The following is a 26,610-nucleotide window of genomic DNA, read 5'->3' as shown; positions in this document are numbered from 1 at the left end:
AGAAGCAGAGATGTGATTCTAAAGTGGGTTAAAGAAAAGCAGTGCTGACCCCTTCGCTGACAGCTGGGATTCCTTAAATTCCACTTTTTCACATGGGTTTGCAGTGCTGCCATCCCACAGTGGACACTGGAAGAGAGGGCAACAAAGCCACAGGAACATAGCAGTGTCTCTAGGATGGGAAACAAGGGGCGTGAGGGTAAAGTACATAAACTTCTAAGATTGAAGTATCTGCCTGAAGTCTGAGACATGAAACCTGGGAACTTGAGGGCCTCCTTAAGGTTAGTATTGGAACTCCAGCACCATGTGACCCAGGTTAATAATTTGCTATGTTATAGTTTTGGAAGAGAGGTTCCTCAAGGATGGGGGGGTGGCGTGGTGGTGCAGCGGGTTTGGCCGGGTCCTGCTCTCTGGCGGGTCTGGGGTTCGAGTCCCGCTTGGGGTGCCTTGTGATGGACTGGCGTCCCGTCCTGGGTGTGTCCCCTCCCCCTCCGGCCTTACACCCTGTGTTACCGGGTTAGGCTCCGGTTCCCCGCGACCCCGTATGGGACAAGCGGTTCAGAAAGTGTGTGTGTGGGTTCCTCAAGGAGCTTCCTGAAGTATAATTTTCCAGAGGGAGTTCAGAAAAAAATCTAGGTGGTGAAATGCTTGAAAACTAGGCTATACTGTGACACAAAAAAGGCAATTGCCTGAAAAAATAATGCAGCTGAAGCCCTAAACAGTTTAAAATAATATATTAAGGAATTAGCAGATTTTAGTTGTTTATGGTTTATCGATAAGATGATCAAGAACTGTAATATAATTTTTCAATGGTGACACTGACCACATGTTTTTGTTTCCAGAAAAGGTTCTTTTAAGACATCATAATTATTCTTAACCCACAAAGCAGTTGTTTTGCTCCTCATAAAGCTATTGCATACTAGCTGAATGCTGAATTAGGCGAAGAGCATGCGTTTGCATTATTTGGATGTTTGTGGTGATACAGTTATAGGGCTGTTCCCTTTTCCCATTTTATTGTCACCACAGATTGTCCCTGGTGAATTCATTAAACCACTGAATGGCCATGTCAAGCCTGTGAAATCTAGTGTTTAAATGAAGAAAACATGTTTGTGCTGATGACTAAGCAATATTATTTAAAAACAGTGAATTCATAGCGCTTGTTCAGTGTTACTATGGCAACAGTGCAACCAACTCCCCAGATAATTTAATGAGTTCTGGCCTAAAGACATTTAGCTTCCTTTGTCCTTTTAAGTTACTTTGTAATCTTTTTATATAGTAATAACATTAATATATTAATAAAGAGAGGCTATTTTTAAAAACCACTACCTTTGTTTCATTTTTTGATATTATGTAAAAAAATAGGGCAGCAGATAGTAGGACAACATGGTGCACTGCAGCCTAACTGCTGCACTATTTGGAGATCCCTGGTTGAAATTCCTGCTCCTGCTCTTGTACCCTTGATCAGATACTTACCCTAAAATGGCAAAAAGGAAATATCTTGCTGCATAAATTGATAAATTGTAAACCTGGTTATCTAACATTATAAGTTGTTTTGAACAGTTGTCAGATAAATAGAAGTGAATAATAATGTCTTGTTATTCGGAAGGTTCTTTTGATTTTAAATAAAGTAATATTTAATGATTACACGTTTTAAAAATATATTTATTACAATGTAATGCAGAAAACAACACACAGCTGGTAAAAGAAAACTTGACACAGCAGCTATTGCATAAGGCGAGCAGCATGGGCAACAGTTCCGCCCACTCGGCTGAGTAGAGGGCGGAGAATAGTGAGAACAGTAGCTCCACCCACTTTAGAGTGTAAGTGGTTGAGGCAAATGGAAGCTCCTCCCTTAAGGCTACGTAAGAGCCTGAAATGCTGCAGCTCCACCTTCTGTACTTTGTAGGGGGCGGGGCTAACGAGTCTCCACCCACTCGTGTTTCTTGCGAGTTTCACTCTGTCGGTGCCCCTTCGTCCTCCAGCAGTTAAGGGTCGTGTTTTGCGAAGCTGTGTGGAAAAGGAGCTGCTGTACTAGATGTAAACACATATGACGGTGAATGAAAATAACAGCGGTTTAGAGTTATCGTGGTGGCGGTTTTTAATTTCGTGTTATCTGGCGAGTTACTGGTGCTTGATCTCCGCCAGTACTACTAGTCTAGTACGTCCGACACGAACCTCAACCTGCCTTGCAAGCCTGGTCTGTAAAGTTGAAGCCATTGAAGGTCAGTATTTTAATTGTTGCCGTATTAACTTTTCTTTCAGCCATAATATCCGTGCAGTGTGTGTGCTGGTTTTGTGTATAAGTCGTAGTTAGCTGGAAAAATGGCAAATTGATAAATTTAAGGTTTGTGAATTTGAACTTGCTAGGTTGGTGTGCGGTGATAGATAGAACTGTCTCACTCACTGGTTTAAAAAGTAATTTAACATTTTATTTGGATGGAAAATCAGGGTTTATTGAGTAGTTTGAAGTTCCCCGTAACACACGTCACACGAGTGGTTCAGTTTTCTCGTTAGATACGTTAAAAAACCCGCATCGCGTGGTTGTGGATATTTTTTTGGGGAGAGACCGGAGAATTACTTAATTTTCCCCAGTTACCGTTTATCTAGTAAACGGACGGTAGGGTGTGACATCTCGCTGACACATGATGATTCACACCGTTGAGTTTTTGAAATTGGTTCTTCAGTTCAATCATACATCTGTCAGTGTCATACAACTCTGAGGGAAAATTAATCCGAGGAAAATGTGTATATTCTGCTCATTTTGTGTTTGGCGCCCGTTTTCAGCGTTGCCCGCCGCGCCGAACTCCCACGCGCCGGCGCGGTGGCGAGCTGCGCGCGGGCCGAATTTAGCGCGCCGTTCCCGCCAGTGGCAGGTGGTAGACGGTCCTCGTGCCGTCTGCGCCTCGTCCGCTTACCGAGGAAGTTTAACGTTATTTACGTCACCTTGTGTTATGTTCACAAACATAAATATTATTTTGACGACGAGCTCTTTTACGTATCTGGACTGTCACTGACTAACACTGGCGAAATGTAGAAAAAGCAGGCAGGAGCTGTTGTCAGCCAACACTGGAGAACGGTTTTTGTGACGCTATACATTTGCGTGACGATACTGACAAAATGAAACACAATTTCCTGGGACCTGCTGTTTAACTGACAAATACTGATTAAAAACACCACAAAGTTTTTGAATGAATGAAAGAGTGAATGTCCTAAGTTCGGGGCAATCCACAATGTATGTACTGTACATACATGTAAAGTAACTAAAAAATAAATTGGAGGCTTGTATGATTTCCAATAGAAAATGCTGAGAGTAGAGAAGAGCAGTCTGTCTAAAGAAGCTAAGAGGAAAGATCATTTATCTTTGTTTACTTATGGTTATCTGAAGAATGAAGGATAGTAGTTTGACTTGTACAGGGAGCTGCTTGAGTAACATGTACCACCGACAAAGGTAGTATCATGCAAACAAGGTGTGCTTTGATAATGGTGTGTGTATATCTGAAACTCTGTGTTTTGTTGATACTTTGTTTGTTTGCCTGGTGTTGTGTCATCGCTTTGGAGAGCACCGTCTGGTAAATTAACAAATGTTAAGTGTAAATGTAAAGTCTGAAATTGTGTTTGGTCTTCCAAATTGTCCATTCTTGCAGGCCACAGCATTGAAGGAAGGTTGACAGTACTCTTATGAGCTTTTATCTATGGTACCACAGGTGAAGGAATATGCAGAGAGACTACAGGTTCCTAAAGATGAAGTACCATGTCTTTGTGAAAGTTTCTGTAATAGGGTCAGTTTAATATTTCATAGTTTTTTTTTTTTTTTTTTTTTTTTTTTTCCCCCCCCAGTCCATTGGAAAATTCTCCCAAGATATTAGAACTGTAATCTCATTGCATGTTGTGGTGATATTCTTGGTTGATCCAAATTGTGTAACAGGGGCAACTGGGAGCATAGTGGTTAGAGCTGCTGCCTGTTGGCCCAAAGGTTGCAGGTTCAATTCCCACCTCCAGCTGTAGTATGCTTGACCAAGGTAATCACCCTAATTTGCTCCAGTTAAAAAAAACAAAAATATATTACCCAGCTCTATTAATGGGTACAGAACTAAATATCTTTACATTGTAAGTCATTTTGGAGAAAAGTGTCAGCTAAGTGAATAAATGTAACAGAAGTTGACTGTGAAAGCTTAGGGTAAGTACTGCAACTCTGGAAATTGTAGGTGCCTGTAATGATTGCTAAACTAAGCAGGACATTGAAGCTTGATACTGCACAGAGATGAAGCTTATGTCTGAAAAATACTAAACATGTGTTGGCTGGTTTTTTAATGATGGCAATGAAAGAGGCGCAGATGGATTTTGCTCCTTCTGCTTTGGGTCAACCTTCTCTTTGCAGTGTGACACACAAATGGAGTACAGCTAGTGAATGGCAGGATTTCAGCTGTTCTTGACAGGTCTGTAGAGAACTGGTAAGATTGGAGCAAGAACCCTTGGGCTTACTCATCTTTCTCAAAGGCAGTTCCCTCACTTTGGTCACAGGTCACTAGTGGAGGAGGTCGCATGTCACTGATGTGTGTCTGCAGAAGTAAGACTCAGACTTGTAATTTCTAGACAGTACCTGAATTGTACCTTACATCATGTAATATGCGGAATTTACATGTATTCATTCAGCAGATGCTTTCCTCGAAAGTGATGTACATCTCAGAGAAAATACAATTAGTACATTACATTAGGAGAGAGACATAGTTGCAGATGTGGTTCTTAAGTAAACCTAGTTTTTCTTTCCACTTTATGCACCGATGTTCATGGCACGAGTAGGTGTACAAAACTCAGGATAGACTAATCCTGATCACTTTCCTACAATTTAAAAAAAAAATAATGATTTTTATTTTTTACAAGGTGCATAAACATTTACATACAATACAGGAGTAGCAGCTGTGTAAAGGCTTATCTGGGTATGATCCTAAAGTCACAGTGCATGAACATTTACACCATACATCAGCTGGAGAGATCATGGGTGAAGTGAGTCTGGAAAAGGTGAGTTTTCAGACCCTTCTTGAATGTAGACAGTTTCTGCAGTTCTGAGTGAGAGGGGGAGGTCATTCCACCACAGCAGAGCCAGAACTGAGAACCTCCATGCTTTACTTTTCGTGCGCGGGACCACCAAGCGAGCAAAAGTAGAGGAGCGAAGCGGTCTGGTGGGGGTGTAGCGATTGATCAAGTCCTGGAAATAGCTAGCAGCAGTTCTATTGATGCGTTTGTAGGCTATAACAAGTGTCTTGAATTTGATCCGGGCAGCTATAGGAAACCAGTGCAGAGAAATGAGTAGGGGAGATATTGTACATGGTAACACTTTGGCAAGTCAAAAACAACTCGGGCAGCGGCATTCTGTATCAGCTGCAGAGGTTTGATGGCAGTAGCGGGAAGGCCACACAAAAAAAAAACCCAAACACTTGTTTGAATTGCTGCTCCAAGACGCACGATTAAGTGTGAACAGGACGTGTTCCTGGTGTAAAAGGAGGCAGTTTGCTCCACCACACATTTGTGCTTTAGTTTGCATCCTCTCTGGAGGAAACGCCATTTCTACCCTCTTTTGCAACCTTCAACTGTCCTGTGGACCTTTAAGAATCCGATTTTTCTGTTTTAAAAAACAGCCTACAGCTGGTTTAGAAACCTCCCTACACCATGGCCTTTGACTGGTAAACTAATTGTATTCCTAGCCTTTGATGTAGCATATAGGAAATGGAAAAATAATGATAATCTTTCTGACACACAGAAGTATTTATCAAGTATGATGGGATGTTCGGGGCACAGTGCTGTGGAATGTTAACCTGCAGAGAACGGTGATGAGCATGAGTCACTTTACTTAGTCAACATTTGCTCTTAATCTGTTTTTGAAACTCAGGTGAAATACTTTTCCCAAAAGGGAACATCTGCAAAAATTTGATCATGCCTCATTCTTTAACCACTGCTGCTTCCAGTTCTCTGTAAGACATTTAAGGCAATCCTACCCCTGTTTATCACTTCTGCATTGTCTAGTTCTGACTCTGGCCTTTGTTGCTGCTTCAGACTGATTTCTTTATACTTCCCACCACTTAACATTACCCAGGGTAGTGTGGACCACTTGTTCAGTTGACATTCATTTCACTCTTAGTAACCTGTAGGTACCTAACTGGTCCAGTGCACATATTTACATGGTTTACTGGATTAACCAGCTTGGCAGACTTAACAGCTAGGCCCCTGGTATACTGATGCAATGGTACAAAGACCAAACTGGTGAAGTATTTGGTCTGAACAAGCTGCAGAGGTGGTCAATTAACCATGAGAAGGTCATGATTTTGGATTGTCTGTTAACAGCCACTGTCTGAGTACAACCACTGATACCCTGCAGTCTGATGATACAACCAATGTTTTTGCATGTCGAAGCTCATGTTCCCAGTTCCTGTGATGCTCCTTCAACCTGGGATGTAGTTCCTCCTGTGGTGAGATGATAAGGTGATCTTAAAATGCAGGACACCAAATATGGCATTGATTCACATGTGTGGAAAAGGGGATTTAAAAAAAGAGATTGTGCTGACACATGTTGCCTTGACAAGCCCTGTGAAAGAGAAGCATTGAGCTGTGACAGCTGTTACTTGGTGATCAGAGGTTAGCCCCAACTTCTGTGTTTGGTAGTATATCCAGGGCTGGCTATCAGATGAGAGACTGGAAGGTGAAACAGGAGAAAGTTGCAGTAGTTCAGGCAGGATATAACCATGGCCTGGACCAGGAGTTGTGTAGTTTGTGAGATATGGGTAGATCCTGCAGATGTTATGCAGGATGTATCTGCAGGACCAGGTTCTGGGTTTGATATGTTAAAAGACTAACTTGAGTCAGTCATTACTGAACAAGATGAGCAAGTTCGACAGGAGGATGGACTCGCTGTGAGGTGAAGGTTCTCTGTTTTAGAAGTGTTGAGTTTCACAAGGAAATGTGTGTAGTGCTGGGTTGGGGGTGCTGAGAGAGGAAGAGCTGGGTATTGTTGGTGTAGCAGTGCTAGAAGAATCCATGGAAGTCCTGAGGAGGGGACCTAGTACTGAGCTCTGTGGGATGCCAGTTGAGAGAGGATGAGGGGATGATTGGGAGTCCCATCAGACCACTTGATAGGATCTTCCTGATGGGTACGACTCGAAACATTTTAGTGCAGTTAATTTGATTAGTGCCATTTTCAAATGGACTTAACTGTTTCACCAAGTTGAGAAGGGCTGGTTTTGTACTGGCTCAAAGTTGTGCTGTAACTAGAAACAATCAGTAATTCTGGAAGATAGCTTGCACAATGTTTTCCATTGCATTTTTTTTTTGGCTCTGTAAACATGTTGTGAAAGAGCACAATGTTTTCTGTTCACCTAGCCTGGTATTTTTCTGAAGGAATTGACTTAGTTTGAATTTTTTGGGGTGGAAGTAATGGACTTTAAACTTTTTTAAGGGGCATAGCCAGGCTGTTTTTACACATTTCTAAAGAATTCACCTTTTCACCACCTGTGAGCAGGAGTGTGTAAAAGCTCCACCTTATTGGGCATCTTTTTCGTAGGCAATGAGATTAAATTTATTCTGGGCTTGTGTTTTGTAGGGGTGAAAATCTTTATTGTGCCCAATGGAAAATTTAGTTTTTTTTTTTTTTTGAGAAGGTGTGTTAGAAACGCTTAATATAAAGAGGAAATAACCCTAATTTTTCTGGCTTTGCTTGTGATGGTTTCATCTTGCAGTGGCAGCCTGGTCTTACTGTCATGCATTGACTGTTCCAAAGATCTTACTATTTAAAAAAAAAAAATAAAAAGTGTAGTGCATTGTATTTTTCTCCACAGTGACTAAATGATACAAGGTAAACGGAGCACTAAAGTCTTTTTGAAATTTTTCATAAAGCTTCATGATGCATTGTTTTAATTTGGGAGAGAATCATAAAAAAAAAAAAAACACACGTAATTACTCAAAACTGGACTAAAGAGATACTTGGGAGTGCTCAGGTAGTCTGGGTTAAAGTGAAATAGACAGACTCCCACAGGAGAACTCTCACCGTTGGACCATGCTTCCACTGTAACGTGTCATAATCTCCCACGTCGTAATTGCTCCTTCAGTTGTCATCAGATTGCACTTTCTTGCATAGTGCATATTGCCTGCTATGTGGTTCCACTCATTACCCCAGGTTGTTCTTTGCCCTTTGCAGTGATCCTATTACTACCTGAACAGTAATGTGATTACCTTTTGACACCTATGCCATTCAGCTCCTTCCTCGATGGAGTGTGTCACACAGATGTCTGAAACCAAGTTTGGGAGAAGATGGGACACTGCCCAATTTTGTTTTGCAGTTCTAGGCAATAATGTCAAGAATTCATTTAATTTTAACAGAAATCTAGCGTGTCATTAAACAAATTGGTATTGCATCCTGGGGTAACTGACAGTGCTGTTTGGGATTTCAGCAATAGTATTATTTGCCTGTTGATTATTAAATGCCACACACTGCACCTAAATAAAATGTCCAAAGCAATGTTAATTTATTATTCGAAATTTTATTTAGAGTAGAAAATGTTTTTACTCTTATGATTTTTCTGCTACATTATAACTTGTTTTTTAGGCTTTTGAGTGTTTTCTTAATATTCATCCTCTTGGGCAGTGATGGCTGGCCCAGTGTTTGTCTCCTTCCATTCTCTTAGCTCTAATTCAGGGACATTAGTGTGTTGTCATGCTGCTAGCCCCTTGTGATTCTGAAGAGATAAATTAATGTACGAATGCAATGGTCTACCAGGCTGGTATGGAGCCATTCTTAGGGCTGGGTGATTTAGGCTTTGCAGTATAATTTAGGCAGCTGGCTCATACTCTCCTTTGTGGGGGCTGGTGCTTCATCTTCACAAATGAACTGCCACCTTTCTTGTCTTTGTCTGATCAATGCAAAGGACACGCTTGTCTTTTTGCCTCTTGTCACTGGTAATGCAAACAAAATGAACTGCCTGCTCTCTGGTACTACAGCCTGGAAGCTTTAACCGTCGCTCCAGATAGGTATGGAAGGGCTTGGGTTGAAGCAAAACTTTTTGGAAGTTCACGCAGTCCTGCTGAATGGCTTTCCCTATGCGGTAAGAATAATAGACACAGATTAGGTTTTGTAACTTTATATATTAATGACATTTGGGTTGATTGGTGTGGTTCTCAGTGGGGATCCCTAAAAGAGAGACCTCATTCTCATACATCACCCTTTTACCTTCTCACTGGTCTCCTAAATAAGTTCTGTGATGGGCTGTAAAAAGAAAGTGGGGTGGACTTCTGAATCCTTTCTGTGATCACAATGACTGTGTGTGTGTAAAATTTTTTGACAGCTCTATTCTTGTTGTTACAACACACTGTTCTCAATCGGTGGAGTTTTGTTGAAGAATCACCTGCCTTGTGACGGCCTTGAGGGACAGCCTGGAAAATAGAAACACAGGTTTACTTTAAACCCTTTAGTCTCCATCCAGCACTTGTGCACATTGAGTGCTTGTTCTCCTGGTCTATCAATACTGAAAAGCAGAACCGTTTTGCCTGTTTCAGCTGTGATTGCACTGACGCCCCATACAATACAATGTGATTGAATGTTATACACCAATTTATTCAATTTTTTGCATCATAGCAGCTGTATTCATTGACAGTGACATACTAGTTTCACACATCATAAGTAAAAACACAAACAATAAAAGGAAGAAATAAGTAATTGGATAAATGGTGCTTTTCAAATGTACATACATATTAACACAAAACATCACAATACACTAACCAGAATATTGCACACCCAGGCTATTGCTCATGCATATCTGAATTAAACCTGTTCGATTTCCCCCCGGGATCGATTTCTTATGCACACACTCATTCCCATCCTTCTCTCCTTATGATATGAAGAGTTACTTTTTGGGTTGGGCTTTTTTCTTCTTTTTCTCTCTCTCCAACAGGATGGCTAAATAGTGGGGGTGAATGGGTGTATTGCCTGGGACAAGGTTCAGAATCACTTAACTTTCTAGGTAAAAGGCAGATGGTGAGGGGAGTACAGAGCAAAATGGTAAAAGGAAAGCAGAACTTGTAGTTTGTGTGTGTGTTTGGATGCTAAATAACTGAATGCCCTAATGTAAACAGAAGGGGTTTTCTCAGTTAGCACATTAACAGATGTCTCAGCAGGCACTCTTCAGGCACTGCAGCAGATTGTCTGATGAATCTAAATATTAAACACATGTACACTGCTGCTCCCTGATTTCCTGCAGTGGAACGTGTGATGCTCTGTTGTATCTGTTCCCACCAACCCTCCCACATGCAGGCAGTCTGCTGTTGAAGAACAATTTAGCTGTCCTGACTGGTACTCTCTCCCATTTCAGAGACAGTGAGGTCTCAGATCAGGTGTCATTGGTAGAATACTGGACATTGTGTAGCAGAAGTGCCTGAGCAGAGCAAGCTTTAAAAATGAACGTGACTTCTCCCTCCAGAGGACTGGAGTTTTAATGTTGTTTTGCAATGTGGTATTGAATGATATCAAGGTTGGTATGTATTTTCATTTATTAAGAGCATATGTTGCCTTCAGAATTTCGGTACAACTTTTTTCTGAGATGTTTTCAGTTGTTGAACATTGCATAGTAAACAGTAGTACTCCCCTGACTTGGTCTTCTGTTCCCCTGACCTGGGAGCCTGGTATTCTTTTGGACATTGTTTTTCCCCTGCTTGGATTGCAGTCTTGGACTACCTTCACCTGCCTCTCTGTCAATATGATGTGCCGTTTTATTTTGTGGTACAAGACTTAGTCTCCAGCAATGTCACCTTGGTAGTGTCTGGAGAATGTGAAAATATTCACCCACCTTCTTGGACCACCTATGTACTATAGAGCTGTCTGTCCCTTCACCAACACTGTCAAGTCTCTGCCAGAGGTGTATGTGTATGTATATGTGTATGTAGCTATATAAATGAGACATTGCTCAAAGTTGCAGCTGTCAGCTGAGTTTTTGCTGAGCTGTAAAAATGATTTCTTGTCTAGTGGAGAGTTGGGACATGCTAAATGATGATACATGTACCCATCAGCATTTTAACTTTAAAAAAAAATACTTTAGAGGAAGGGACACTTTGAACTGCATCCTGTTAATAGGGTATATTACACAAGCTTTTATAATACACAGCCTTCGGACTCTTCATATACTTTTTTCCATGCTTTGCTTGCATAGGTTCATTGTAGCTTAGTTGTCCCTAGAGGTAGAATTAAGTTTGACCTTTTTCTTTGTGAGGCCCTCTTAAATCTAGAAGAGGTGTCCAGTGTCTGTTGCAGTATTCTGTGTGATAAATCTTTGTTCTTTTCCCAGCATCCTTCAGTCCTAATGGGGTACTAGTATGCTGTTGTGAGGCAGAGACTGAAGGAGCATGGTGAAGCACCAACCCCTGCAGGTCTACGAGAGGCAGCTGTGCTTGTCATGCCTGACTGGGATCTACGGTTGCCGCTGGAAACGATACCAGCGGTCACATGACAACAGTACCAAGGTTAGTGAAACACTATACATTTTCCTCATTCACACCAGATGAGATGTTATTGGTACCTGTAGAAGGGCTATGGAAGAGAAATGACATAGATATGGTATTCAGTCCAGAGAGTGTTTTCTTTTTAAGTATTTTCAAACTTTGAATTGTGAACCAAACTCTGTGACTAGCTCTGTACAGTGCAACTACTTAATTTGTGTCACGTTGCATTATCTACCTTGAACTGCAACGTTAAGGCTAGTTGCTGATCTTCTGATGAATCAAACTTGCAGCTCCCTTGTCCATGTTTTAGGTCAGAGAATTTGTTGAGTTGCCATGGGTTTGTATGTCTGTGCATGCATGTATGTATGTATGCTGAGTAAGGGTTTTGCTGCAAGTGATACTAAATGTTCTATTACACAAAAGATGCTCTTCTTGTGAGCAGTCAAGTCTAGTATGGCTTTTTTTTTTTTAATGTAAGACATAGGCCCACTTCATTGTTAACAGGTGATAAGTCTGAAATTTTCACTGTTGTCTGTAATATAAATTTGTTACCCAAAAGCTACAGGTTTATGGAATCTTAATGTGCAAAAGCAACTGTGTCTGGAAGAAAATATCTTAATAAGCATGACTGATTCATAGAAGGTTCTGTCTGCATTTTGTGTAAGATACATTCATGCCTCTGTCAGCTGATGTCTGCTTGGGTCAGTAGACTTTAAACTCCAAAACAGTGCCAGTGTGTATAGTGGTAGGGAAATATGTGGAACTTAAAAGGATGCCAGGTCAGTTTCCATGTGGAGTCCTGCTATTGTATCCTTGATGGGGTGCCTAGCTGGGTAACATTGAGAACAGCGAATTTAAGCAAACCTGAACTGAAACGTGAACCTGCCTCAAATTCCTTGTTAATATTTTATTTCTTTAATTTTTTGATTAATTTGGTTTTATGGAACTTAAATGATGCCACAATATATGCACATTACTTCCTGTGTACCTGCTGTGCAACTACTTAAAGAGCATTAGCTGAACAACATTTTAAAAAAAAAAAAAAAAAATTGCCATGAATTGGTTAACCAGCCCAGCTACTCTTAATAGCAAGGATTTGTTTAATAAGTGAAGTTGCTAGGGAGATATGAGCTTCTGTGCAAGCTGTATGAAGGCACAAGGTAGGTGGTTAAATCATGTTTAATTCAGTCTTTGGCCTTTTTGTGCCCAAATGTATTTAAAGCTGTTTGCCACTTATATTAATTCTCCACATCTTGAAAGGAGCTCTTCCTGCAGTTTTGTTGTTAGCTGAAATAAAATTTGGGCAGGATGGATGATGGAGAAACACACACTTTGACCTTTCATGAGCATGGTCCAAAGAGGATATAGAATGAGCCATCCTTGAGTCTTATAAGAGGAGTAGTGATGAAGAACATATGGATTAGAATCTAAGTGAATTTGCAGTGCTCTAAGGAGTTCCATTATTACGCCTGGGGCCCATCTTCTTAATATAGGTTTGTAATGTTGATGGGGTGTTATGAGCAGTTTTGTAAAATGTCTGCTTATAAAGCACATACATTATGTTGCCCAAAAGGGGGGTCGGGACTTGAAGGATAGATCCAAGAAATTTCTGAAAATTTAGTTTTTAAAAAGTGTTTGTCATGGTTGCCCTCTTAACTTAGAGGTTAAAATCTGCATGTTATTACTCAGCTGTATTTGATGGACTGTTGCAAATGTTTGTTGCCCAGAGCTGAATGTGTAGGTTTGGTGTAATGCATTTCTACTCTAAGTACATTTACATTACTTCATATAGCTGATGGTTTTCCTCAAAATGACTTATTATGTTAACCTACTTAGTTATTTTCCCATTTATAGAGCTGGGTAGGTTTACTGGAGCAATTTTAGAGTAAGTAAATTTGCTAAAGGGTACTGCAGCTGGAGATGAGAATCTAACCTGTAACCTTTGGGTCCAAAGGCAGCAGCTCTAACTGCAACGCTAGCAGCTGTCCACAGCTGTACTATTCTAATGTGTGCAAGTTTTGGATAAATGTCCTCTGCAGTATTCCCTGAAAGCTTTATTTCACATATTTTCTACAACCTTGATTCTTTAGCATAGTATACCAAAAGATCGCTCCCCATGAGTGTGGAAGCTGAAACAGCCAGTTACTGAAAACGAAGGCTTAAGCTTATTCAATGAAGAATGGCTTAATGTTCTAAGATCTTAATGGATGGATAATGCAAGTGGGCGGCGCATTGAAACCACCCTCTTAGTGTTTCCTGATGCTACAGTAGCACTCATTCCTGCACATTGGTGACTTGAGCAGGTTAGTGTCAGCTCTTTGAAACCATGGCTGAGTGTGATAGACAATCGGTACACACAAGGTATGGGGGTCAGAGAGCTCAGGTTAGACTTTTGGGAAGCAGAATGTCGTCAGCTATTCAGATTGTCTTTATTGTTGGTTTATGTGTATAATGCACATTGTTTTGGACTGTAGTTTATTCTAGTAGTACTTCACTTTATTTCTAGACAATGTAAATGATTTGTTGTATAGGTTGTTGAGTGGCGTATGTGGGGTTCCCCCCCTTCTTGAGAACCTTAATTGTACCATGTTTGTCTGGCAGATGTGTAAGCAATTCATTGGCTCAGCCAGAGTGCCTGCTGTGGTCTTTCTTTGAGTTTTTGTCATACAGCGGGCGATTTCTGAAGATGCCTATCACTTCTGTGACCAAACAAATCAGTTGCTGACCCCTCCCTAAACTCCCCTTTATTCTTAATTACTTTCATTAGTCTTGTGCAAGTGTTGGTTTGTTCCTTAGCAACTGGCCCATTTCACTTGCTGCTTCAGACCTCTAATTGCCTATTTGAAAGATTCATAAGAAGATAATGAGAAATTAAGCAGTTGGAAACGTAGGAGCCTTTGGCTTTATTGGTCACCCTAGGATTCCCTGCCTTTGAAATCCCTCTGCATCCACATGCTCATGCAGGTGAATGCACACATTTATTCTGGCAGTTATTTACATATAAGGGCCTTGCAACTGCATCACTGTTGCCATTTGAACTTGTCTTTACAAAGCCTATAATTTTGTAATGTATGAAACAGTTTGCACAGCAGACTGTAAGAAATGCTGCACCTTAGAGGTATATACAAATGGCTGCGTTACCAGTATTTAAAGATACAAATATTTCTCCTTTACGAATGCATTTTCCTCATTCATACATTTTCTGTCTGAGCTAGATGGTGAAGACAATACAAACAGTAGGAATGTGGGTCTTTGATTACGTTTGCTTTCAGTGTTTGTGTGTTAGGTATACCTAAATATCTGTGATCAGTAACAAGCTGAGGAATGTCTTGCATGTTTGTGTGATGAATCACTTAATCAGCATGCAATAAGAATTGGTGAAACACATTTTTGTCATATTAAATTAGATTTAATATTAATGTAACTCAGTCATAGCATTAGTCATGAAAGGTTTTTTATTGTATCAACTATTTTTACAGGACCCAGCCAGCAAACAGAGGAATATCTGTATTAATATATTAATTAACTTTGGTAAAAATGACATGAATTACAAACTGACTTCCGGTCTCAGTTCTGTTTGTTTTCTGAGAAGTGTACAGAAGACCAGTGTGCCAGTACTGCAAAAATTCTCTTGTTTAGCTTGGCGCTAAATGTGTTGATTCATAGACCTGCTTCTGTTGCCTACAGCTGGTTTAGTAACTGGATGAAGTTATCCCATTTCTAAGCAGAGAGCACTATGTAACCTCCAGTAACTATCGAAATCAAACGTGGTCACATTGTAGGGATCATCATGTCATTTGACAACAGCGGACAGTATTGATTTATCTTGAGTAAGTTTGGTTGTATTTTCCAATTTTCAAAATGCCCTTTTGTATATTTTGCACATTGTGCTCTCTTTAGCCACTTGGTTACGGAGCAGGTAGAGTGATCACTCGATAAGGTCATGAGGTCTTCTGCACTGTGATTTTACATAGTGCATATTGAATTTTTTTTGGTTCTAAATGGAATATGCCAAATTGCACACTTCTAATGGAAAAGGTGTGCTTTTGTACAAACTTTGTTTCAGCAAGAGAGAACAAAGAATGGATGAGATTTCAAGGTAGTATGTTGTGTGAGAGATGATTGCATTCTCAGGCAAAACCTACATTCTGCTGATAGGAGGATTAGTGCCAGACAGGCATGGCCATGGGGCAAAAAAACTAGACCACTGGAATCAGTGCTATGCTCCAATTTTAACTTTTTTTTTGGATGAGGATTAGTAAGGAAAGGAGATTGCAAATTGAAATGGGGCTTGTGTGCGTATGTGTTCCCCCCCCCCCCCAAAAAAAAAAAAAAAAAAAAAAGTTACACAATGTGATTTTAAGACACTTTTTAATCGCAGCACTTGGGATTGTCTGTCTCTTATATGCTGCTTTATGCTGCTTTTGTTATAATGCATATGTATATTACACCAGGTATCTTGACCTTGTCTGTAACAGTGGTTGTTTTTTTTTCTTTTTCTTTTTTTTTGCAGTGGGAGTGCCTATGGTTCATAATTCTCTTTCTCACCTTTATCCTGCTCCTGTGCTGGGCTTTCTTCTGGTGGAGTGCACGCAATGATTACAGCGAGTTCAACTGGTGAGGGTTCATGAGGTCCAAAAGACTATGACTTTGGCTGCCTGCTTTATGTGGAGGGTTTAAGCAGGGATTGTGCATTGCAGCTTTACTCTATGGAAAAATATGTATACCTCCTGTAATGGGATAGCTAAAATATGAGATTAATCATTTGATATTTGCAGGGTTTGATCACTCCCTATGTCATAGAAATAGAGCTGTTTTCTTCCACTTCTGGCCTCTTAGTGGTCCCACTCACAAGGAGCCTGAAATTAGAAGTCTGTAGGGTCCAGGTTTTGGCTCCAGTGTGGCTGACTGAGCACAGGAAGGGCAATTTCAGAGCAATTCTCTCTCCATCACCTGAATGTTACATAGATCAGTCCCATAGCACCTGCTATGATCTATGCCTTTGCTATTTGAATGTCACTTCTATAGACAGCTGCTTGAGTTATGTGAACCAGCATTATGGTGGTATTAGACAAATACGTTGTGCTTTGTTAATCTGTGTCTGTCTTGTTGATGCAATTTTGCTTACTCTGAGCTGTTTAACTTTCGAGAGAGTAATCTGATAAATGTAGTTACAGTACTGTGCAAAAGTTTTAGGCTCTTGATTTGGGGGGGAAAAAGCTGTAAAGTGAGAATGCTTCCAAAAATAATGCTCTTAATAAACTCCCTAGAGAGCTTAGTAACCATCCAACGTCAACAACTGCTTGTCCCAAGCAGGGTCGCGGCGGGTTTGGCTGGGTCCTGCTCTCCGGTGGGTCTCAGAGTAGAGTACTGCTTGAGGTGCCTTGCAGTGGACTGGTGTCCCATCCTGGGTGTGCCCCCCTCCCCCCATCCTTGCGCCCTGTGTTGCTGGGCTAGGCTCCAGTTTGCCGCGACCCCCCTCAGGACATGCCATCCTAGACTGTGTGTGTCTGTGTACTTTCTTTAACAACATGCAAAACCCTTACTGTTCCTTTTTGCAAAAGGAATGCTTGGAAATCTAAAACATGCTCTTTTCCATTGACACTAATGCAGAAGACAACCGTCTAAAATATTTTTGTGAAACATCCATGTGCGTAAGACTTTTGCACAGTACTGTATATATAAATGGTAGAGAGAGGTGACACCAGTGACCCAGCAAAATGATTAGAACAACACCAAGACGATGTGATATGGTCATCATAAAGTACATTGGGGTGCAAACATGTTTACCACTACCATACTCCCTAACTGATTCCACTGCCTTTGTGTCGTGCATCTTGATGTGTATGTTGTGTGAACAACTGTCTTTTTTCCTCCTCAGGCTGTTGTATAACCGCTCAGGGGACTGGACTGACAGCACTGTGGCTATTGTCACCACAACAGCTGCCAGCTTTACCTATGTTGCATTTTTAATGGTGAGTTGACATCCAGGTGTTTACATGCAATCTTCTGTCATCGTATGTATGTTTTGCGCTTCCAAATCTTTCATTTGATTGGGTCATATTGGCTGCTTTCTATGAGTGTGTTATTTACTACCCATGATTTTTCTGTGTTGCCCCCCCCAGATTCTAGCACTTTGCCACATTGCTGTGGGACAGCAACTAAACCTATTCTGGCTTCATAAGGTACTACAGCTTTTTCAGGAATCACATCACCACAACAGAGTACACAAACAGTGATTGACACTGTGGTTAAATTGTCTAATGTTAATCACTACAGGCTGTTTCCATTTCTGTTGATACGAACATAGGACAATATGCACTTTCCAGCAAGGCAGTAAGAATGAAATATTCCTGTGTTTCTACAGACATTGGTAACTGCAGCCTTGCTGAGCACAATTGCAGGGTTGATCTATATCAACAGGCTGTGGGGTGATGAGTGGAACACCATTGTGATTTCTCTTCAGGTGAGTGTTTGTGTCTGCACTCCTGTTCAAACCAGTAATGTGAGTGTTTCATTGATGCGATGCCAGTGCCCCAGCATTCAGCTCTTATGTGTCCATGTCTCCAGTCCATGGGTCCCTTTCTGCATATTGGGGCTCTTGCTGCCATCACCATGCTGGCCTGGTTGGTTGCTGGGCAAGTCATCCATGTGGAGAGAACGAGTAAGTGTGCCTGCACTTCATTTAGTTAAATGGTATGTCTCAGCTTGGAGATGAAAATCAGACATGGTCACAATGCAAGCAATTTGAGGACTGATGTACAAGAGTTACGGTCATGCTGCTGAGAGAGGGCAAGGGGGATTCTTGATGTATTCTGACCTGACTTTTCAGTCCTTCCTCTGTTCAGATTCCCAAGCCCTGCTGCTACTGGGCTATCTTGGTGCCATACTGTGCCTGTACCTGGCCCCACTTGCCATCACAGCCCCCTGCCTCATGGACTCGGACCACCTCTCACCAAGGCCTGCTGTCATTGGTCGTCGTGGAGCACCAACGGTGAGGTCACAGGCACCCCTCTTACAGTTCAGCTAGGTTTAGGTGTGCGGACTGAATGTTCCACACAGCTGCTTAAGAGTGTAACTGCTGTGCAGCTTCTGAGAGACCTGCCAGGCCCAGAGCCTATCTCCTGATGAACAGTACAGCATTCCCTATTGGCCTTCCTTACTGCCATGGCGGCAGCAGCTAGAGGCAGCCAAAAGGTTCAGTGTTAATCTGTATGGACAACAAAAGTCAACCTGGTCTGTCCAGGTAACCTGGTGCTTGACCTAAACTTAAAACTGTAATGTTGAACATTTTAGTTGCTATGTAAAGTGTTTAACCTGAAGGGACAGCAGACATTACTGCTTTCAAAGTTGTTGCCTCGCACTTAGTTCCTGGGTTTAAATCTCCCCCCCCCCGGTGTAGGATCCTTGATCAAGGTAGTTGGCCTTAATTGATGCAGTAAGAATTATCCAGCTGTATAAATGGGTAAAGCAGTGTATATGGCTTAATGCACAAACTGGACATTAAGTAACCTTGCAGAAAGCCTTCAAATAAATAATGAATGCTTTAGTAAAATGGCAAGCTCTATAAATTGTGAGAGTGTGAAGTTGTAATTTTGAATAGATCTTTGGTGGGAACATTAATATGATCCCTGTGGGGCATTCCACCCTGGCATCACACTTCAATCGGCGAGTGGTTGACATGCAGGCTATAAAGGTCAGTGCAGGGTCAACCCTGACATCTCCAGACATGCTTGTTCAAAGTTTCATATGTTTGTCTGGCTGTGTTGAGCAGCATTATTTCAGTTAAGCGGTGCCACTTTAATGGGGCAGCCCTGCTGCTAACGTAGCTCCACACAGCCATGTCCCTGTTTAATCTGGGGTGAGAGAAACACAAACAACTTAATGATACCATGAGAAAGGACTGCTGAGAATGTTAGATACAGAGAAGTGGTTTCCATCTTCTTGACTGATCCACTGCTTGGCCTCTCTGAAGTAGCTTCTGAACAATCACATTGTTCCTCTCTCCTTTACTTAACTTTTGACATTGATGTTTTCTGTTGCCCTCTACAGCTAGCTCCAGAAAACACATTCCTGTCCTTCACCAAGGCCCTGCAGCAGAAAGTCAGTGGGTTGGAAGCTGATGTAACCATCAGGTGAATGACCTGGGCAGGACTGGGTGATGGTTACTGCCTCCTAAAGGCCTTCAGTAATGCAGCAGGTGCTTGTAGTCTTTGATGGGCAGTTAGATGGTGATGGTGGTCTGAGCACATGGTGGTGGGGAGGAATTGTCACGATGGGCTTTTTTTGTTGTTGTTAGTACATTACTGCAATCTTATTTGCAACTGGCTCATGTTGCTGTTTGCAGTGTTGATATGATGAGGTCAGTATTTGCACTTTATTGAAGGTCCAGGGGGTGCGGTGGCGCAGTGGGTTGGACCGGGTCCTGCTCTCTGGTGGGTCTGGGGTTCAAGTCCCGCTTGGGGTGCCTTGCAACAGACTGGCGTCCTGTCCTGGGTGTGTCCCCTCCCCCTCCAGCCTTACGCCCTGTGTTGCCGGGTTAGGCTCCGGCTCCCTGCAACCCCATATGGGACAAGCGGTTCAGGTGTGTGTGTGTGTGGGTCCGTGGGTCCAGTAGGCCACTCCAGGATGGATCCACAGACTACTCCTTGTTTGTGACTTGTGGCCAGGATAGTTATGTAGGTTGTCTCACTCTGAAGGGGTTCAGACTGGCACCAGCCAGCCCCTTCTCTCTACCTTCTACCTCCACAGACCATGGTAGAGGAAACTGAGAGCAGCCAATTAAATACTTGGTAGCAGGTGGGAAAGCTGAAGCTGACTTAATTAACAGAGGAATCTACCAAGGAGGGGGTCAACACACAGTGGTGGTCCACATGCATGCAGGGGAGCCTGGCTGCAGCAGCAGGTGGAGAGCTCGCTAATCTATTTCCCAGTGCTACAGCCAGCTTCACTTTCTGCATCTGTCCTCAGTGTAGACTTCTGTGTTGGACTGTTTCTTATCCAATTTTAGCAATTCATCATTCACTGTTTAAATCAGGTGATGGGATTTAAGCATAAAGGGGTGGTGCATCATCCTGTGTTTTTTTTTTTTTTTTAAATCCTCTGCCCAGCCTCGATGGTGTCCCCTTCCTCATGCGGGACCACTCTCTGAGGAGAACGACAGACGTGGACAGGCTCTTCCCAAAGAGGCAGTTCGATGGCGCTTCCTCCTTCAGCTGGGCAGAACTTTCTACCCTCAATGCCGGCCAGTGGTTTCTAAGGGTACTGCTCAGAATTGTTGTGCTGTTGCAACATTTTGGAAAATACTGAGGTTTCTTCATAGTGTTCAGTATGAATATTTCTGGAGCAATACTGACAAGGTCTTTTGTTTGCAGTTAAAATCTGTCCTGATGCATTTAGAATGGAAATTTTGCTATTGAAAAATCTGGCACTTTTGCATCAATTTGGCATTTATTATTACTCTTGTAAATGGCTTTGGAACTGGTATTGGCAATGACTATTAGCAATGTTTCCTTAGTTCCCAAAACCAGAGGTGGTGTTTGTTTGCTCTCCATCTCTAGGATGACCCTTTCTGGATTGTGCAGTACATGACCCCAAAGGAACGTGCCCAAGTTGCAAATCAGTCAGTATGTCGTCTGGAGGAGATGCTTCAGCTAGCTGTAGAGTCCAACTGCTCAGTCCTCTTTCACCTTCGCCGACCACCGCTAGGTCATCCGCGTCATGTCAGCTGGGTAAACGACACCCTACAGGTGGTTCTGCGTTCAGGGACTCCTCAGAAACGGGTGAGGATTGTGTTCTCAGCCTTCTGTTTTTTGTATCCACCTGTGCAAATGGGTTAGTGTAGGGAAGAAAAGCAGCTTGTTCAGGCGTTGCAGCAGACCTCAGGCTCTCCAACAACCCCCCTCAACCCCTGCACAGGTGATGTGGACCCCAGACTGGGACCGTGAGGTGGTGCGCCAGGTGGCCTCAGGCTTCCAGCAGACCTCTGAGGAGAAGCTGTCCACAGAGGCCCTACAAGACCAGGGCATCCTCCAGGTCTACCTGCGCTACAACCAGGTCACCCGCTCAGACCTCCGGTACGGTTTCCTCCTACCTTTTCATGTTCACTCACCCATTCTCTGCTTTAGACCTTTTTGAGAAGATGCACTTAAGAGATTTCTTTATTGCTGGTGCTTTGAACAGACAAACTGCTCAACTGTGGTTTAATCCACTTTCTGTGTTCTCAGAGATGCATGTTGCTTTGGAGACAAGTATGTTAAATGAATAAATGTAAACATTGGCTTTCTTTTGCTGACTTGATCATCCTGTCATTACAGGGTATGTGTGGAAAGACCTTGCTTGTTCTTGCAATAATGTTGCATATATGGTGTTTGTTCAACAGAGAGTTCTCGGCGAACAACCTGAGTGTGACTCTTTACACGGTTAATGAGCCTTGGCTCTACTCAGCGCTGTGGTGCAGCGGCGTGTCCTCAGTCTCCTCTGACGCCCCCCATGTTCTCAGGAATGTGCCTTATCCTGTGTGGCTCATGGTGAGGCAATGCACCCTGCTGCCATGCAAGGACAGGGCATGTATCTGTTCAGAAGTGTGAGATTTTCTAAATGTAAATGCTGTTCATGAAGGGCACAGTGAAGTTTGAAGCCACCTTGCAGTGAAACTGTATCAGCAGCTTTTTTTTTTTTTTTTTTTTTTTCTCCCCCCCCCCCCACAATTCTAGAGCCCCGGTGAATACTGCTTGATATGGATACTGTCTGATCTCATCTCTTTCGCCATTATAATTGGAATTTTTATATTCCAAAAGTAAGTATTACTCTCACTATATCTGGGTTGATTATTTTGTGTCTTTTCTGCAAGCTTTCTAAGGTCAGAGTTTTGTAACTTCTAGTAATTTATGTGAGTTTGTAACACTGCTTCTAATGACTTGACATTTTCACATCTTAGGCCAATATGGTGGATAAGGTTGTGCTAAAGGAGTAATTAATTTTTGATTCCCCACTTTCGCTTTTAAAAATATATCTTTAAGCACTGTTCAGCTTGGAAGCCTCTCTCTGTGTATCTGGTTTCAGTTTTTGTCTCTCTAGTTCAACTGCATGACAGGTTGCTTTCGGGGGCTTCGTAAATGTTCCTATTGTTGGTGTTGTAGCTGCTGTGCTAACAGCTGTTTACCAAAATTGGTTGGGAACTTAAGGCTGTTGTGAGTCTTGTCCCAGTGATTAAAACAGTTGGCCCTTATCAGCTTGTATGTATGCATGCCTCTTTTTTGGCACAGTTGGGTGTGCAAAACTGAAAACTATGAATTGCTGCTCCCCCAAAGGTTGGCAAGAAAAGAACTGCTGTGCTGGGATTGGGGCCTGTGATACAATTTAGGTTAACTGGCTCTGCTTGTTATGAACAGTTGTTACAAATTTCTGAACACACATTTTCCTGTTTATTTAAATAGCTTTTTCTTCAGTGATCTAAAATTTGCCTATTGTGATGTGAATGCAACCTGTATTTGTGACATCAGTACTGGATAGTACAGTGCACCCAGACAGAATAGAAGTGTGGGACGTCCATAATGTTACTCCCTTCCACAGTATTTACAGCTTGTTTGAGTGTTGGTTATCAATAACAACGGGGGGATGTTGCACAGGTTTATGGGACAAATTTGTCAAAGGTTGACATGGAATAGGGGTTTTTAGTGTTTTTATTTTCAGACATTTTAAATTAACTTTGAGCCACATTATTACTAAGTAATTACTGTAGCAATACTTGACATTTTTACAGAACCTAATCTCTACACATTACTTGATTTATTCAAATTTTTCTTGATTCTGAATTGGTGGTTAAAAATAAATTTGCAAACAAAACAAATAACAAAGACTTCCTGAAGATCCCAAATATGATCGTAAGCTGAGTGGCCAGTGTGATGAGTGTTGTATGGCCATCATTCCTGACCCCTGAAGTTGCTATGATTTGCAGAATGAGCTCTGTTTATTATTTTCAACATCACAAAGGACTCTTGCAGTCAGGTTATGATCAGAGCCAGGCCTTTTTTCCGAAGCTGGTGTTCACTTTTTGTGTGTGTGAAGTTGGACTCAATTCCACAGGTTATGTTCGCCGTCATTTTTTTGACCATTTGGACACTGTCAAGTTCTGTGTGTCCTTGTGTTAGTCTCTGCACTGATCCATGTCCCTCTCCACCTTGCCTGCTGCGCATGCTTGTCTCTGCACTTTGGCGTCTCCCAGCTTTCATGTTATCAGGTAAAGGAGACCTCTTCATTCCCATAATACACCTTTGTCTGTGTGTCTGTTTAATGAACCTTTCCTGTTTTTTTTTTTTTTTTTTTTTTTTTTTTTTCTCTCTTCCCCCCCTCTCTCCCCTCCTTCCTTCTCTTTATTTTCCTGTCACTCTCCTGTCTAAAAGTACTATTTCATGGTCATTTCCAATGCCCTGCCTGCTGCAGCTTATTTTTCTGTAGTTCTTGTCATTATTCAGCCCGCTTTAATCGAAACTTCATAACAGCAGATGACTAAGTGTATTTTTATCATCTACAGGGATGTCATCTGTTACTCATTCTTGTTTACTTATTTTGATAAGGTTTATTGCAGCAGCAGCAGATTTCTCCCCCCCCCCCCCCCACAATGATCCATAGAGCAGTAAGTCTATAGTGTGACCTGTGACCTGCACCAGGCTATCATTGACAAATGTGTGCAGGCTGACAGAAGCGACTTGAGTGTGACAGTAAAGTTACATCAGAACCAAGCCTGTCCTAAGTTGGGCTGCAGTTGCTTAGTCTTTCTTTACACAGGGTTTTATGTCTGAGACAGGGTTGTCCTGCTTATCTAGACACTGCTCTATGGTGACCTCTTGTAGCAGAAGCAGTGTACATCAGTATCTTTCCTTTGTCATTGTGTGTTTGGCAGTTAGTCTCAAGGTTGTCTTCATGTAAAACTTGAATTCTGTTTCTCATATAGCTTCTGCTTCTATTTCTCATACAGCTTCTAATGTGCTGAATACATATGCAGCCACATGTGTACTGCAGATCAGGGAAGAAAAGGCCACGTTACATACATACATTTTCAGAACCGCTCGTCCCATACGGGGTCACGGGGAACCGGAGCCTAACCCGGCAACACAGGGCGTAAGGCTGGAGGGGGAGGGGACACACCCAGGACGGGACGCCAGTCCGCCGCAAGGCACCCCAAGCGGGACTCGAACCCCAGACCCACCGGAGAGCAGGACTGCGGTCCAACCCACTGCGCCACCGCGCCCCCCCAAAGGCCACGTTATAAGTGGCAATATGCAGCCATGTACTGTCCAAGCTTTGACTGTTGTGCTTTCATTCTCCTTCCTTCTTCAGGTGGCGAATGAGCGGTGTGCGCAGTTACAACCCTGAGCAGATTATGTTGAGTGCAGCAGTCCGGCGCTCCAGCCAGGATGTCAGCCTCATGAAGGAGAAACTAATCTTCTCAGGTATCTATGAGGACCGGTTAAGTTTTTGTACTTCCCACCAGGGGGACCTCTTGCTGTGGAGCCATGCATGTCACGTACGAGTCTCTCTGCTGACCTGCGCTTTGTTCTCGCTGATTCATTTTTGAATGCTGTGAAGCTTTATGGCCTGCATGTTCAGTGACCACCAGTCTCCCACCCCTGCCAGAGCCTTGCCACTCAGATGTCCCTGCCTCCCCTTCCCATATATTGTGCTCTGATTTGTCCCCTGCTCTTCCTGCTGACCTCCACATCCCCTGCATTAGGTCATTCACAGTCTGTGTGAACTGCTGCAATCTGTCTACCAGCGATGGTGCTGTCCAGGTGTGTGAACACTCACAGGGCTGCACCTGAGGGGTGTTGGTTACGGAACTACAGACACGCTGGATGATTGTTTCAGTCACTGTGTGCGTGAGGGACACATCTCTCACCTGAGGGTCGAGGTGTTACACTTTGGTGATTTGGGTCCAGGAGGCGACCAGATGTGAAGCATTGATTAATTTTGCAAGAGGGTCAGTGATTGTAGATGGCTCACATTGTGAGTATCTGGTCAAGTAAATTAAGTACATGAATGACTTAATGAAAGTACAGAGAGCTGGAAGTAACTCTAAAAGCCACACGGTGCTCCAACATTCTTTCAGGCTTGTCCTGTCAGTCATGAAGTGTTTTAAAGGGTGTCATTAGTTTTGTGGCTGCATGTTGTTTCCTCAGAGTCCTCACAGGAGATGTTGATGGCATTCTCTGAAATACATTAATATAAATTTTGTTTGTGTGTGGGTTTTTAATTACTATTAATTAATAAAGGTGAGTAGTGTTGTAAACCTATTCAGCTCCCTTTGACCTGGTCCTTCTGGTCTCTGTAGAGATCAACAATGGCATCGGAAGCTCTGAAGAGCTTTCACTGTACACAGGAAATGGCTACGACTGCTACGCCAACGAAGGCATTGCCTGCTGATCACAGTGCTCTCTAGTGACAAATTGAAAGGGAGGGCGAAGAAAACTCTGGCTTTTTGTTGCTTGCTTATTTCTGACTAATATGGACACAATGACTTTATTAAATGATGCATTATGACACAGCAGAGGTTGTTTGCATGACTCAAAATGCCACATGTTTCTGTACTGTAATGTTCTGTAAATGTGCTTCCTTTTTTTACTCCTAAATGTATAAATTTAATATGTGGGCTTTGACTGTAAATGGACTCTGTGAGGGGAAGGTGTCCTTTTCCCTCCCATTCATGGCATGTGAAACAGCCATGCCTTTTCTGCTTTGTCAAAGCAACTTCCTGGGAACCTGAACAGCGTTGAAGATGGGAGACAAGAATGCTGTGTGCTAGTCTATTATAACTATATGTCAAGATTCACACTGGCCTGAAAGACAGGTTTTTAATAATTTGAAGATTAAAGAAGGTAACTCAACTGACTCAATGAAACTGAAGAATCCCTGGGACTAAATTTAGATCTTTCTTGCTCTCTCTCTCTCACACACACACACACACACACACACACACACACACACACACACACACACACACACACAGAGAGAGAGAGAGTGCTGTGTTGCTTGGCCCTTTTCCAAGATTCCTAATTTCATGTCAACATGACAAGTAGAAGTAACCCACCTCCTCTTTAAATAGGCTGTCTTGTATTTAAACTTGCACATGGTATCATG

General features: G+C 42.3%; 1 protein-coding gene across 1 annotated transcript; it reads left to right on the top strand.

Annotated features, from left to right (window-relative positions):
* Window positions 1–1,958: 1,958 nt before the first annotated feature.
* Window positions 1,959–26,592, top strand: LOC108921756 (glycerophosphodiester phosphodiesterase domain-containing protein 5-like). The gene is made up of 16 exons (XM_018731440.2): window positions 1,959–2,219; window positions 11,319–11,493; window positions 15,986–16,089; window positions 17,354–17,447; window positions 17,598–17,657; window positions 17,840–17,938; window positions 18,043–18,136; window positions 18,321–18,466; window positions 19,525–19,607; window positions 20,583–20,733; window positions 21,033–21,254; window positions 21,391–21,548; window positions 21,854–22,001; window positions 22,188–22,270; window positions 24,814–24,926; window positions 25,805–26,592. The coding sequence occupies exons 2-16, from the start codon at window positions 11,377–11,379 to the stop codon at window positions 25,894–25,896; spliced, it is 1,764 nt and encodes a 587-aa protein (XP_018586956.1). The 5' UTR covers window positions 1,959–2,219; window positions 11,319–11,376; the 3' UTR covers window positions 25,897–26,592.
* The last annotated feature ends 18 nt before the right edge of the window (window positions 26,593–26,610 follow it).

This window comes from Scleropages formosus, chromosome 25 (assembly GCF_900964775.1).
Source record: "Scleropages formosus chromosome 25, fSclFor1.1, whole genome shotgun sequence".
In the NCBI taxonomy this organism is placed as follows: domain Eukaryota; kingdom Metazoa; phylum Chordata; class Actinopteri; order Osteoglossiformes; family Osteoglossidae; genus Scleropages; species Scleropages formosus.
The sequence above is the reverse complement of the archived record's forward strand: the minus strand, read 5'-3'. Positions and strand labels throughout refer to the sequence as shown.